The following is a 13,937-nucleotide window of genomic DNA, read 5'->3' on the forward strand; positions in this document are numbered from 1 at the left end:
TACTTGACTCTGGTGTTGTGATAGTGTAGTAACAAGAATATATGTGTAGTATTGTCGAGTACTTGACTCTGGTGTTGTGATAGTGTAGTAACAAGTATATATGTGTAGTATTGTCCAGTACTTGACTCTGGTGTTGTGATAGTGTAGTAACAAGTATATATGTGTAGTATTGTCCAGTACTTGACTCTGGTGTTGTGATAGTGTAGTAACAAGTATATATGTGTAGTATTGTCCAGTACTTGACTCTGGTGTTGTGATAGTGTAGTAACAAGTATATATGTGTAGTATTGTCGAGTACATATTGTAGTCCAGATTCCGGTCTATAGAGGACACTGACCTGGTGGGTCTCTTGCAGGGCGACAGTGACGGGCTGGACTGCAGAGAGTTGGAGGCGAAGGAACTGGTGCTGATGCTGCTGTCGGGGCTGCTGAGTGAACACACTCGCTCCATCGTCACGCTGGTGGTCCGGCACGTCTCGCACACACACTTGTCTTTACATCTGCAGACACACACACTCAGACCCTCTCCTCTGACGTCTCCATGGTCCCACCAGATCCCTCACCTGCTCAGCTGACACCTGTGAGCGTCCTCCTCCTCCGCCGCCTCGCTGTGGATGCTGACCACGCTCACCGTGGGACTCGGCGTGTCCGCCATGAGGACGGCCGCGTCCCTCTGTCTGCCGAGGTCGGGCTTGTGGTCCTCGTCCGTGACGGTCGCTCTCGGGCGCTCCTGCTCCGGTGGAGGTTCTTCACTCTGTGGCTGCTTCACCGCCGCCACTTGACCCACGACCTGTCTGGAGGTTCTGTGGTGGAACAGGTTCCTGCAGAAGACGAGGAAACGCAGTTACGTCTCCGAGTCATCAAGTCATTCCAGGTCAAGGGTATAAGAAAGTAAAGGTTATTAAGAATTACAATATTTTTACATGTATTGATATTTAACAGCACTGTTTACAAAAAAGATATTCAGTGTTTGTTCATTTTTATGTTGCAATCGAAATTCTGGCCACTAGATGGCAGCAGTCATTACTAAAGAAGAAGTCAGAAATATCTTTATTGTCAGTGATGAAGAACAAAACCAGAATTTCATTGCTGTAGTAGAAAAAGCGAGACAATCACCAAGGCTGCCATTAGCAACAATGGAATCCCAGCAATGACTGAGGATGAGAGGATACAGTCGACTCAAACAGCTTTTAAAGCTGATGTTTGGACATATTTTGGTTTGAAAACAAATTAAATCAGTTACAACTTCTGCAACACCAGAGTCAAGTACTGGACAATACTACACATGTATCCTTTTTACTACACTATCACAACACCAGAGTCAAGTACTGGACAATACTACACATATATCCTTTTTACTACACTATCACAACACCAGAGTCAAGTACTGGACAATACTACAAATATATACTTGTTACTACACTATCACAACACCAGAGTCAAGTACTGGACAATACTACACATATATATCCTTGTTACTACAGTATCACAATACTGTATATCTCAATATATCATTACCCCTGAATCATGATGCGTATCGCCACACAGTTGTCAGTACACACCACTACTCAGGATTGTGTCTCACCTGTTGTTGAGTGTGTGTCTGTTGCGTTTGTTGGTCGGCTGAGGCCAGACCACGTGAGCGACGCCAATGTTGATTGGCTGGTGGTTGGAGGAGGCCGTCACGTGATTGGTCAGGAAGGGCTGCGGCATCACCGTGCTGTAGTGAGGGTGAACGTTCCTGAGGCTGAGAAGACCTTCGAGTTAGAGGAGGCGCAGAGGTCAAACGGGGCGTCAGGAACTCACCCCCAGTCGCTCAAGTCACCCCCGAGGGAGGATGGAGGGGGCGGCGGCTGCGAGGGGGGCGGAGCCACCGTCGGCATCTGTTGCCAGGCAGCCGGGACCAGGAGCTGCTGTCCTCGGTTGGACCAGGCCTGTTGAGAGAGCGTCGTCACACATGCTGGACCGGCCCCCCAACGAAGTCCTCTCCACAGGGATCGCATTCATGAGGAGGAAGCGTGACTCACCTGCGCCACCAGACCCGGCCTCACCGGGAGAGGCTGTATGGGCGGAGCCTGAGTCACCATGGGAACGGAGTATCCCGCTGGTTGGTTGAGGTTTCCTGTCGTGACACAAGGATGAGCATCACTTAACTATCAATATATCTCTATACATCTATACATTTATACAACTAGATAGATATATATAGATACACACACACACATTTTTTGCTTCAAATCCATTTTTATTGTATAAACATTATTTTATTGCTTATTTTCAATTAATTGTGTATAAATTAAACTATTCAATTTGACTTAAATGAACAATTATTGCATTTTAAAAATTAATTATCGTATATTATTATGCAAATGTTCCCTGTATTTGTTCATTTATTTGTTGTGATTAAACTTCCAGCCACTAGATGGCATCACTGTGTCCTCTGCAGCCAAAGGAATAATAAAATCCTGCTAGATCCTGACAATGACTGGGGACGAGAGGATACAGTCAACTGCAGCTAATGTTTGGACATATTTTGGTTTGAAAACAAATCAGTTACGACTTCGTCAAGAGTCATGTGGTCTGTAAATACTACAACACCAGAGTCAAGTACTGGACAATACTATACATATATACTTGTTACTACACTTTCACAACACCAGAGTCAAGTACTGGACAATACTACACATATATACTTGTTACTTGACTATCACAACACCAGAGTCAAGTACTGGACAATACTACACATATATACTTGTTACTACACTATCACAACACCAGAGTCAAGTACTGGACAATACTACACATATATACTTGTTACTACACTATCACAACACCAGAGTCAAGTACTGGACAATACTACACATATACACTTGTTACTACACTATCACAACTCCAGAGTCAAGTACTGGACAATACTATACATATATACTTGTTACTACACTACTACTAATATTCACTCTCTCACCTTGCATGGTCGGAGGACAGAGCAACAGAGCTGCTGGAAACGAGTCGCTGCAACCGTACCGCCCACTGCCCGCTGCGATCGCTATCCCAGGATGCAACACCGACGGCGCAGACTGGGCGATGGTCTGGGAAAGACAGCGAGGTAAACACAACAGTTTTAAGTAGCTGCGCCATTTCCTCGTAAATGAAAGGTCAACCAACAAGGACAAACTTTACATTCTTAGTGACTAAAAAAAAACAAATTGATTATTTAAATATCCTTTTTAACAGTGTAAACATTAGTTAAGTCACAACTAAAAATGAATTATGGATTAATGCACAAAGTAAAGGAAAAGTTATTTTGTAAGAAAAAGGCTGTTTTTAATAATTAAACATTTTCTTAAAATAAGAAAAGATACAATAATAGTTAAACACAGTAAAACAACACAGTTCCTAGTGTGAGGTTTTTTTTCTCAAGGTTGTTTCTCTCGACCAGTCTTCACCAGCAGAGGGCGACAAAACCATTATTCAAACAGCATGTAGGAACCCAGCGATCAATAAATGTTGAACGAAAGCAACAAAAGGGCAAAAAGTACAGTTTTTATATTAGATCTATATACAGTATACAGTATATACAAGTATGTCAGTTCCTTTAGGATATCGAATAATTGAATTTACATTCAAACAGTTGGAACAGATTATAATGTTTAAATTAATTGTTTTATTAATAATTGGATTAAATAATATTAAAATGTTTAGTTTTCTTTTCTTTAAAAATTAGAATAGTGTGTATAAATACCTAAAAATATTGGAGCACTATTATACCAACATTTTTATATTGAATTTAAAAGGCTATGCATGAAAATATATTGAATTAAAATATATATTTTTAGGTCAAAAGGTAAGAAAATCTAACCATGTGTAAAAAAAAAAATGGATTTATTTATTTTAAAAATATCAGATTAAGTCATTTAACTTTTACACATAGAAATGATTACATTTGTTTACTTTTAGTTTAAAACCAATTTCAAATTCTGTTATAACACATGAAATTATATCAATTATATTCATGTCTAAGATGATTTTAGTCAAAACATAAAATATATTTTTTTAAATCAAGATGACGGAAAGTTATGTGGTCGTCATGGTAACCACAGAACAGTACAACATTCTTACTGAAACTGAAAAACCCAAGTCGACCTCAGGTCTGGGGGAACTGACTCGGGGAACAGCGTCTGCAGGACTCACCTGAGGGGGAGGGGGGATGTTGCTGTAGCCCAGAGTCGGGGCCACCGGGGGTCTGGAGAAGTGGATGTGGTTCTGGTTCAGGGCGTCGAACAGGGCGCCGGTGGAGCGACCGTGGATCACGTCCATGATGCGGAACGAGGACTGGACGCTGAGGGCGGGGGGGGGAGCAGGTCAAGCGAGAGTCGGACACACAAGAGTTTGGGGGTCTTACTGGTTGCTGCGGGGGAAGTCCAGCAGGTGGGTCATGGTGAGGAAGGGGTGCAGGAGGACGCTGGAGGGAACCGTTCTCTCCTCGGCGTCGATGAGCAACATGTTCTTCAGCAGAGACACGAACTCTCGTCTGTCCGTCTTCTCCGCCTCCATGTCGCCGAGGTCAGCGCTCAACACCAGGTTGACCTGGAAGCACAGCAGGTGAGTCTGAGACACACACACTCAGGGGTCACACTCAGGGGTCACACTCAGGGGTCACACTCAGGGGTCACACTCAGGGGTCACACTCAGGGGTCACACTCAGGGGTCACACTCACGTGCGCCACGTCGTCCAGGCAGCTGAAGATGTACTTTCGGGCTTCTTTGGACTTCAGAGTCGTCTCCTTCTCGTGCTCCTCCGTCGTCTGCGGGGAGGAAGCGTGAGTGAAGGTCATCATCGACGCGAAACACACTCTCGTTACCTTCAGTCTCCACGAGGCGTACGGAGAGTCCGACTCTTTGCGGAAGAAGCGAGAGGTCTTGGTTCCTTTGTTGAGCAGATGCTCTCCTGGCAGACCCTGAGTCTGAGAGATGTAGCGGATCTGTTGGACGAGCAGGACGTGAGCAGAGACGTCGGTAAGAAACGACAAGTTACGATGAAAAGAAAAACCTCTGGACATGTAAAAGTTGCAAGAGAGTAAAAACATGTTGTAATTAAATCATTTATATGGTTTGATAGAAAAGTGAGACTTTAAAAGATATGATGTACAAGAATAAACACAGTAAACCATTTCAGAAAATACAAGACCAGAATGAAAGAAAAAAATTGTAATAAATAAAAATGAAAACACAAGGATATTAAGCACAGCATTCACAGGAATCAAAATTATATGAGCTTAAATATGAAACGTTTATAAATATATTGATGAGAAAGACACAATGTTACGATACATAGTGATAGTGTAGTAAAAAGGATATATGTGTAGTATTGTGAAGTACTTGACTCTGGTGTTGTGATAGTGTAGTAACAAGTATATATGTGTAGTATTGTCCAGTACTTGACTCTGGTGTTGTGATAGTGTAGTAACAAGTATATACGTGTAGTATTGTCCAGTACTTGACTCTGGTGTTGTGATAGTGTAGTAACAAGTATATATGTGTAGTATTGTCCAGTACTTGACTCTAGTGTTGTAGTATTTAAAGACCACATGACTCTTGATGAAGTCATAACTTTCATTTGTTTTCAAACCAAAATATGTCCAAATATCAGCTTTAAAAGCTGCTGGAGTCACTGTATCCTCTCGTCCTCAGTCATAACCAGGACCTCACTGATTGTTCCTTAAGCTGCGAAGGATTTAATGGCTGCTGCCATCTAGTGGCCAGAAGTTTAATTTAACTCTGGGAACATTAGCATATTAATTCAGAATTAAAACATTTTTTTAAAGGATCAGAATCAGAAACTTTTATTGTGTTTTAGAGACAACATCAGATTCTTGTGGTGGTCGTACACAATCTATTGAAATACGAACCACAACTACAATAATAATAATAAAATATGACCTAAAAGTAAAAATAATAGATCAATAATTAGTATATAGAGTATTATTAAGTACAAAGTGCTGTTTAATATTAACAACTGATTCCAGTGCATAGATATTCTCTTTCACCCCTCAAGGCAACACTGTGATCCAGAACCCTGGTGAGCTTCTGGGGTACGCTTCGGTGCGTGTGTTGGTCCAGAACAAACAGGGACAGACCAGAGGGCACTGGACTCACAACCTGCTGATGGTGCACTGAGCCCTCCGACCGCACATGTGCCGGCTTTATAAATACATTTTGCTGCGCCGGGTGGAACCGAGTCGGCCCTGGCATCGCCCCGACATGCTTCGCACGCCTGGATGTGCGAGCGAGCGCGTGCCACACGGGCATGGTCGGGTGCTACCAGCTGACCCCCCAAAATGTAACAAGACGCGCCTTAAGAGACGGTCAGTCTTGAAAGAAGAGACGCATCAACAGTCACGAGATTCTGGTCTATTATAATAACACTTGTCTGGTGACCTTTGACCTTGATATTTCATTCTGTTGACGCAAGTACATTTAAAACCTTATCGACACTACATGATGACCATGTTTGTGAAGTTGCTGAGTCGACCAACGTCTGCTTCCTATGTGATGACATCACATCCTGCTCATTTCCCTACAGTTATTTTTTTTTAATAAGTTAACGAAACAATTCAAGTATAATTTTTACCAAATAAAACATTCATAGATGGAACGTGTTGAAGAAAATAACTAAAATGAAGAAGCTGAGATGTTAAAGAACATCAGATCCATCGGAATTATGGTTTTATTTAACATTTCAAAGGTTGAAGCATTTGTTAATTTTATTGAAATGTTAAGTGGTTTTTGAATAATTACATTCAATTATTTTTATACTGAAATTTTTTGAATTGGAATAAGTAACTTGTAAGTTACAGGTAGAATGTGTTGTTCTAAATTGAATATACAGTATATATATAGTAAAATTACTTTTTGTTTGAGAGAATTCATATATTTTCTTATTCCAATAATTTAGTTCAAAAAAAACATTTTCTAAATTTAACATTCTTAAATTTTAGGCCTTTTAAATTAAAAAAGTCTGTTTAATAGTACCACAAAAAAAAAAAAAAAACATTAATTAATTTTGACAATATTGAATTATTAAAAAAAACGTATTTATTTATTACATTATTGAAAAAAATCCAACGTTTTATTAGAAGGCATTGAATTAAATAATTCAAAATAATAATAATAATGTATTAATTAAAACGTTAAAATCACTGATAAACTTTCTCACGCTGTGGTTTCTCACTAATGTCGTCGGTGAACTTGTGACACCTCGAGTCTCATCCGTGGTGGTCGGTTTCCCATGATCCTCGGAGCTCCTTCTGCGCCACCAGGGACTCGAGAGTCCCAGCGTCGTGGTGGAAAAACTAACAAAGTCTGCTTCAAAGTTCAACTTCCTGATTTACTCCAGCAGATCATAGAAGGTTGAATCCGGAGCGGCAACAACAGACATGAGTGACAGTTGCTATGACGACGCCCCCCACCCCCTCATGTGTGTGTGCAGTCACCTGGTCGTACTCCAGCGCTCCGGGGTACAGGGGCCATCCCAGGAAGAGCTCGGCGATCACGCAGCCCAGTGACCACATGTCGATGGCCTCGCAAAATGCCAGTCCCAGAATAATCTCTGGAGCTCTGCAGGAGACACAAGCAACACGTCAGGTTTCAAAATAAAAGCTCAAACATAGGATGAAATCACATGAAAATAACAATTTTTTTCGTGATAAAAATACCAATTCAAAGATAAAACTTTTTCACACTGAAAGAATTCAATTTAAAAACGAGTAAAATTCAAATAAATTATTATGAGACAAGAAGAGACACAAGACAAAAAATAACACTGATGTGTCACAATATTTATTTTCTACCATTACTGTATCGATATTCAACAGCACTGTATCCATTTACATTTTATTCTTTTTATAGTTATGTTTTTTTATGTCAATAAAGTAAATGAAATAATGTATAATGTACATGCAAATATGCAATTTCTTTAAATACATATTTTACATCAAATTTTTATGATAACGCTTTTACGGTATGTTTTTTATTAACGTGTGTTTAAAATAAATGTTTATTTTTTTATTTCACAATTAACATGCAAATATTCACAGCGTTGGTTCATTTTTGTGTTCCAGATTTACTTCCGGCTGCTAGATGGCAGCAGTCGGTACGTAAATCAAAGGAACAATAAAATCCTGCTAGATCCCGGTGATGACTGAGGACAAGAGGATACACAGGGTTTCGAATTTCACCGCGGCAACCACGTAACTCGCTTTAAATTTGTTAATAAATACTGGTATGTTTCATCGAATGAATGTAACAAAATCCTCCCTGACTTGACTGTTATTCAACTGTTCAATATCCAACGGTAAAAGATAAACAACATGGGCGCAGCCATTTTGGAAGCTTGTGTCAAAGGTCAACTGACAACGGAAGCAGCAAAATACACAACTTGTTTTTACACCAGAGTCAAGTACTGGACAATACTACAAATATATACTTGTTACTACACTATCATTACACCAGAGTCAAGTACTGGACAATACTACACATATATTCTTGTTACTACACTATCACAACACCAGAGTCAAGTACTGGACAATACTACACATATATCCTTGTTACTACACTATCATTACACCAGAGTCAAGTACTGGACAATACTACACATATATAATTGTTACTACACTATCACAACACCAGAGTCAAGTACTCGACAGTACTACACATATATACTTGTTACTACACTATCACAACACCAGAGTCAAGTACTGGACAATACTACATATATACTGTATATACTTGTTACTACACTATCACAACACCAGAGTCAAGTACTGGACAATACTACATATATACTGTATATACTTGTTACTACACTATCACAACAACAGAGTCAAGTACTGGACAATACTACATATATACTGTATATACTTGTTACTACACTATCACAACACCAGAGTCAAGTACTGGACAATACTACATATATACTGTATATACTTGTTACTACACTATCATTACACCAGAGTCAAGTACTGGCCAATACTACACATATATACTTGTTACTACACTATCACAACACCAGAGTCAAGTACTGGACAATACTACATATATATATACTTGTTACTACACTATCACAACACCAGAGTCAAGTACTGGACAATACTACATATATACTGTATATACTTGTTACTACACTATCACAACACCAGAGTCAAGTACTGGACAATACTACATATATATATCCTTGTTACTACACTATCACAACACCAGAATCAAGTACGACAATACTACACATTGTTACTACACTATCACAATATATTGTAGCCTCTATGACACAATGATCACACGCTGCTCTCCACTCCAGGCGTGTTCAGAAACTATAAGTAACACGTCAGCACAGCAACGTTCACCAACACAACCAGTCTCTGGATCTCATTGGCTGATCAGGATTCATTAGATTTGTCTGGGGTCTGTTGCCGAGCAACCGGGAGACACAAACGTAACAAGGTTATGGGGGTGAAGAATGGGGTCATCGTCACATCAATAACCAGAGACGAATGCAGAAGTGAGGATGATTTCCGTCCGCGCCCTCCTGGAGGAAATTGTGTTTGTGTTGCTTCCTGTTGCTGCCTCTGAAGGAAACACAAGTGACGCAAGTTCCACGTCTGAGCAGGAGACTTGAAAGAACAACCACAGTCACCCCTGGACACCACAGTCACCCCTGGACAACCACAGTCACCCCTGGACAACCACAGTCACACCTGGACAACCACAGTCACCCCTGGACAACCACACTCACACCTGGACACCACAGTCACCCCTGGACACCACAGTCACCCCTGAACAACCACAGATACCCCTGAACACCACAGTCACCCCTGAACACCACAGTCACCCCTGAACAACCACAGTCACCCCTGGACACCACAGTCACCCCTGGACACCACAGTCACCCCCGAACAACCACAGATACCCCTGGACACCACAGTCACCCCTGAACAACCACAGTCACCCCTGGACACCACAGTCACCCCTGGACACCACAGATACCCCTGAACACCACAGTCACCCCTAAACACCACAGTCACCCCTAAACACCACAGTCACCCCTAAACACCACAGTCACCCCTGGACACCACAGATACCCCCGAACAACCACAGATACCCCTGAACACCACAGTCACCCCTGAACAACCACAGTCACCCCTGAACAACCACAGTCACCCCTGGACACCACAGTCACCCCTGAACAACCACAGTCACCCCTGGACACCACAGTCACCCCTGGACACCACAGATACCCCTGAACACCACAGTCACCCCTAAACACCACAGTCACCCCTAAACACCACAGTCACCCCTGGACACCACAGTCACCCCTGGACACCACAGTCACCCCTGGACACCACAGTCACCCCTGGACACCACAGATACCCCTAAACACCACAGTCACCCCTAAACACCACAGTCACCCCTGAACAACCACAGTCACCCCTTAACACCACAGTCACCCCTGAACATCAACATGGTTTAGTTGCATGCTGGGAGTTCGGAATAAACTTGAAATGTAATTGTTCTGAAGATAAAAAAAAAGATGGTTGTAATAAAATGCAGTTCATACTCGCCAACACACTATATTCAACATTTGAAGTCTTAGATCTTTAAATTTAAAACTGAAATATTTTAATGCAATATTTTTTGGAATACTTGTCATATCTCCTTCACCAAAACACCAAATTCATGTCACTTATAGAAAACATTTCCTGGATTTACTGCCATTAAAAAGTTTCTGAAAATTTCAATCTGGGGCAAATTTACTTTTTATGCAATAACTTTATATTTTTAAATAACTTGCAGATGAGCACAAGGTAAATTAATTTATTTTTAGTTCAACTGTACGTCATCATGACATTGACCCCTCTTGACCCGGGACACCCCCCTGTTCAAACTGTTCCAGGTCCGGCAGAAGACCGAGAGATCGATATGGACCAGAGCCTCCAGGTTCAAGAACTCTTTTCTATTCGCCCGCTGTCCAGATCATGAATATTCTTCAGTTAAATTGAATGTATTGTATTAATTATTTATTTAAATAACGTTTTATGTCATCCCCACCCCTTTTTAAAAATCTCTTTTCATTTTAATCATATTATTTAATTTTTATATTCCAGCACAACAAATTCCTGTTGTTTTTGCAATCAATATAAAAGTTCTTCTAATCACAAAAAATACAGTATAAATAAATAAAGAAAATAAACCTTTTTCATTTAATTGTTTTTTCTTTTTAGATTGAAACTGTTTTGATTGGCGTCATCTTTGCGTGTCCGGGCCATATTATGGGGTAGTTTGTGTCTTAATCATTGAATCCAATCAATGAAGTATATTTTACTATAGTAGTAGTATTTTTGGTAAGTGGTAAAAGTTAAAACTTATTTCACGCACGCACACACACACGCACACGCACACAAAAGTGACGGGTCGTCAAGCAAACAAAAGGCCTCGTGAAGAACCTGAAGGTGAGAAGACGCACCTGCGGCAGGAGGACACCTAAGCTACACCTAATCCGACCCTGAATTATTCACTCAGTGTCCGTTTTCATGCACTCGCTGACGTCAGCGCCCCCCGCAGGACTCCAGCGTCACCTGGCTGGGACCTGCTGCGCCTCCGCTGCCATGGCAACCACAAATAAGAGCTCGTCCGCCTCTTCCTGGAAACGGTGATGATTCCAGATCTATGGAGCGAGGAGACACTTGAGCAGCTGGACTCACGTCTTCATCCTGTGACGAGTCGACGCGTCACGTGTTCAACAACTGAGTGAACGTGTCACTGGTTAAGTTGTCACGACAAATAATCTCTAAACTAGTTAGGATTTAGGAGATTGTTACCAATGTTTGAGTTATGGTAGGTTAGGTAGATCTTTATTGATCCCTCAGGAGGTCTCCTGTAGGTCGAGAGTCGTCTGTCTGTGTGTGTGTCTGTGCATCCATGTGTGCGCGATCCAAAAAGATATTTTGAATCTTTGAGAAAAAAAAAAAAAAAAAAAAAGGAAAACGTTTTTAATAAGTGAAGCAACTTTTTATTAGTATTTTCAAATCTAAATGAATTTTTTGAAGAAGTTTCAACTGCACAACCGTTGTGTGTCTGTATGTGTGCCTGACTATCTGTGTGTGCATTTGTCTGTGTGAGTCTGTTTTTCTGTGTAAGTGTGTGTCTGTGCGTGTTTCTCTGTGTGCACCGGTCTGTAATGGTGTAAGTTTGTCTATATGCATGCATGTGTGCGCCTTTGTGCATAAATGTGTGTGTATCAGTTTGTGTGCGGCTGCTTGTGCGAGTGTGTGCGTCCGTTTGTGCATGCGTATACGCATGTGCCTTTGCGTGTGTGTGTGTCTGTGAGAGTCTATATGCGTTTGTCCGTTTATGTGTGTCCGTTTGTGCATTTTGGAGAGTGTATGTGTGTCTGTTAGTGCGTGTCTAATTGTAATAGTGTGTGCGTCAGTTTGTGCGAGTGTGCGCGTCAGTTTGTGCGAGTGTGCGCGTCAGTTTGTGCGAGTGTGCGCGTCCGTTTGAGCGAGTGTGCGCGTCCGTTTGAGCGAGTGTGCGCGTCCGTTTGAGCGAGTGTGCGCGTCCGTTTGTGCGAGTGTGTGCGTCCGTTCGAGTGAGTTTGCGCGTCCGTTTGTGCGAGTGTGTGCGTCCGTTTGAGCGAGTGTGTGCGTCCGTTCGAGTGAGTTTGCGCGTCCGTTTGTGCGAGTGTGTGCGTCCGTTTGAGCGAGTGTGTGCGTCCGTTTGAGCGAGTGTGTGCGTCCGTTTGAGCGAGTGTGTGCGTCCGTTTGAGCGAGTGTGTGCGTCCGTTTGTGCGAGTGTGTGCATCTGTTTGAGCGAGTGTGTGCGTCCGTTTGAGCGAGTGTGTGCGTCCGTTTGTGCGAGTGTGTGCATCTGTTTGTGCGAGTGTGTGCGTCCGTTTGTGCGAGTGTGTGCATCTGTTTGTGCATGCCTATACATATGTGCCTTTGCCTGTGTGCGTGCTTGTCTGTGTGTCTGTTAGAATCCATTTGTGTTTCTCTGATAATGTGTGTGCGTTTGTATGCATTCGTGTCTGTGCGTGGTTGTCAGTTTGTGGGCGTGTGTGAGATCGTAATCACACATGTGACATACGTGTGTGTAGGTCAAGTCTGGGAACATCACAGTGTTCTACCAAAACTGGTCTCTGACGCTCAGGTTGCTGCCCCCTCGACCTGACAAAATGTTCCTGAAGGTTGTTCCTCATCAGCTGCCTTCACTAAAGACCCAGAGCGGTGATGCAACAGGAGCAGAGTCCACTGATAAGCTGCTCAACAAAAACATCAACAGCTGATGCTCGACACAAACAATGGACTCCATGTTCCAGGTGAGACGCTTTATGGGATGTTGTCGCTCAACGACGACTCACAATCGAGTTTCTGCTGATAGCAGGGAGGCCGACTTCATGTGAGGCGCGGCAGGTACATTGTGTAACCTCTTTCAGACACGCTTGGCACACACATGAGCACACCCAGACTCACAAAGACACACACAAACACACAAACAGGAACGTCTCAATGTTTTTCTTCTCCGAGTCTAAATGTAGGATTTTCACAAACCACAATCTTTCCTCCGTGTCCTCACTGACCTCCGGAGCAAAAGATCTGCAGCACAATTTTCTCTCTACGAGTATTTTTACACAACAACGAACACACACTCACCAGGACAAGAATGTTACACAACAGCATGAGCCTCACACTCGTCCACGCCTCTGTGGAAAGAGTGTGAGGCATGTGTGTCTGTGTGTCGTACATATTCGTGTTTGTGTGTCGTACAAATTTGTGTCTTTGTGTGCACATGTATGCCTGTGTTTGTATGTGTGTGTGTGCATGTATGTGTGTGTGTGCATGTATGTGTGTGTCTGTGTATGTGTTTGTATGTATGTGTGTGTGCCTG

General features: G+C 42.2%; 1 protein-coding gene across 1 annotated transcript in view; it reads right to left on the reverse strand.

Annotated features, from left to right (window-relative positions):
• LOC148074364 (homeodomain-interacting protein kinase 3-like) overlaps positions 1-13,937 on the reverse strand; it is a 34,226-nt gene that overhangs the window by 6,324 nt on the left and 13,965 nt on the right. The window contains exons 5-15 of the mRNA XM_087796858.1: positions 7,493-7,616; positions 4,862-4,981; positions 4,718-4,804; positions 4,402-4,586; positions 4,191-4,338; positions 2,965-3,088; positions 2,027-2,121; positions 1,806-1,933; positions 1,585-1,746; positions 563-820; positions 338-499 (exon numbers count right to left, since the gene is read on the reverse strand). Coding sequence (XP_087652984.1) covers positions 338-499; positions 563-820; positions 1,585-1,746; positions 1,806-1,933; positions 2,027-2,121; positions 2,965-3,088; positions 4,191-4,338; positions 4,402-4,586; positions 4,718-4,804; positions 4,862-4,981; positions 7,493-7,616 — 1,593 coding nt within the window. The remainder of the gene's footprint in view (positions 1-337; positions 500-562; positions 821-1,584; positions 1,747-1,805; positions 1,934-2,026; positions 2,122-2,964; positions 3,089-4,190; positions 4,339-4,401; positions 4,587-4,717; positions 4,805-4,861; positions 4,982-7,492; positions 7,617-13,937) is intronic.

Source organism: Callionymus lyra, chromosome 8 (genome assembly GCF_982586985.1).
Source record: "Callionymus lyra chromosome 8, fCalLyr1.hap1.1, whole genome shotgun sequence".
Classification (NCBI taxonomy): Eukaryota; Metazoa; Chordata; class Actinopteri; order Syngnathiformes; family Callionymidae; genus Callionymus; species Callionymus lyra.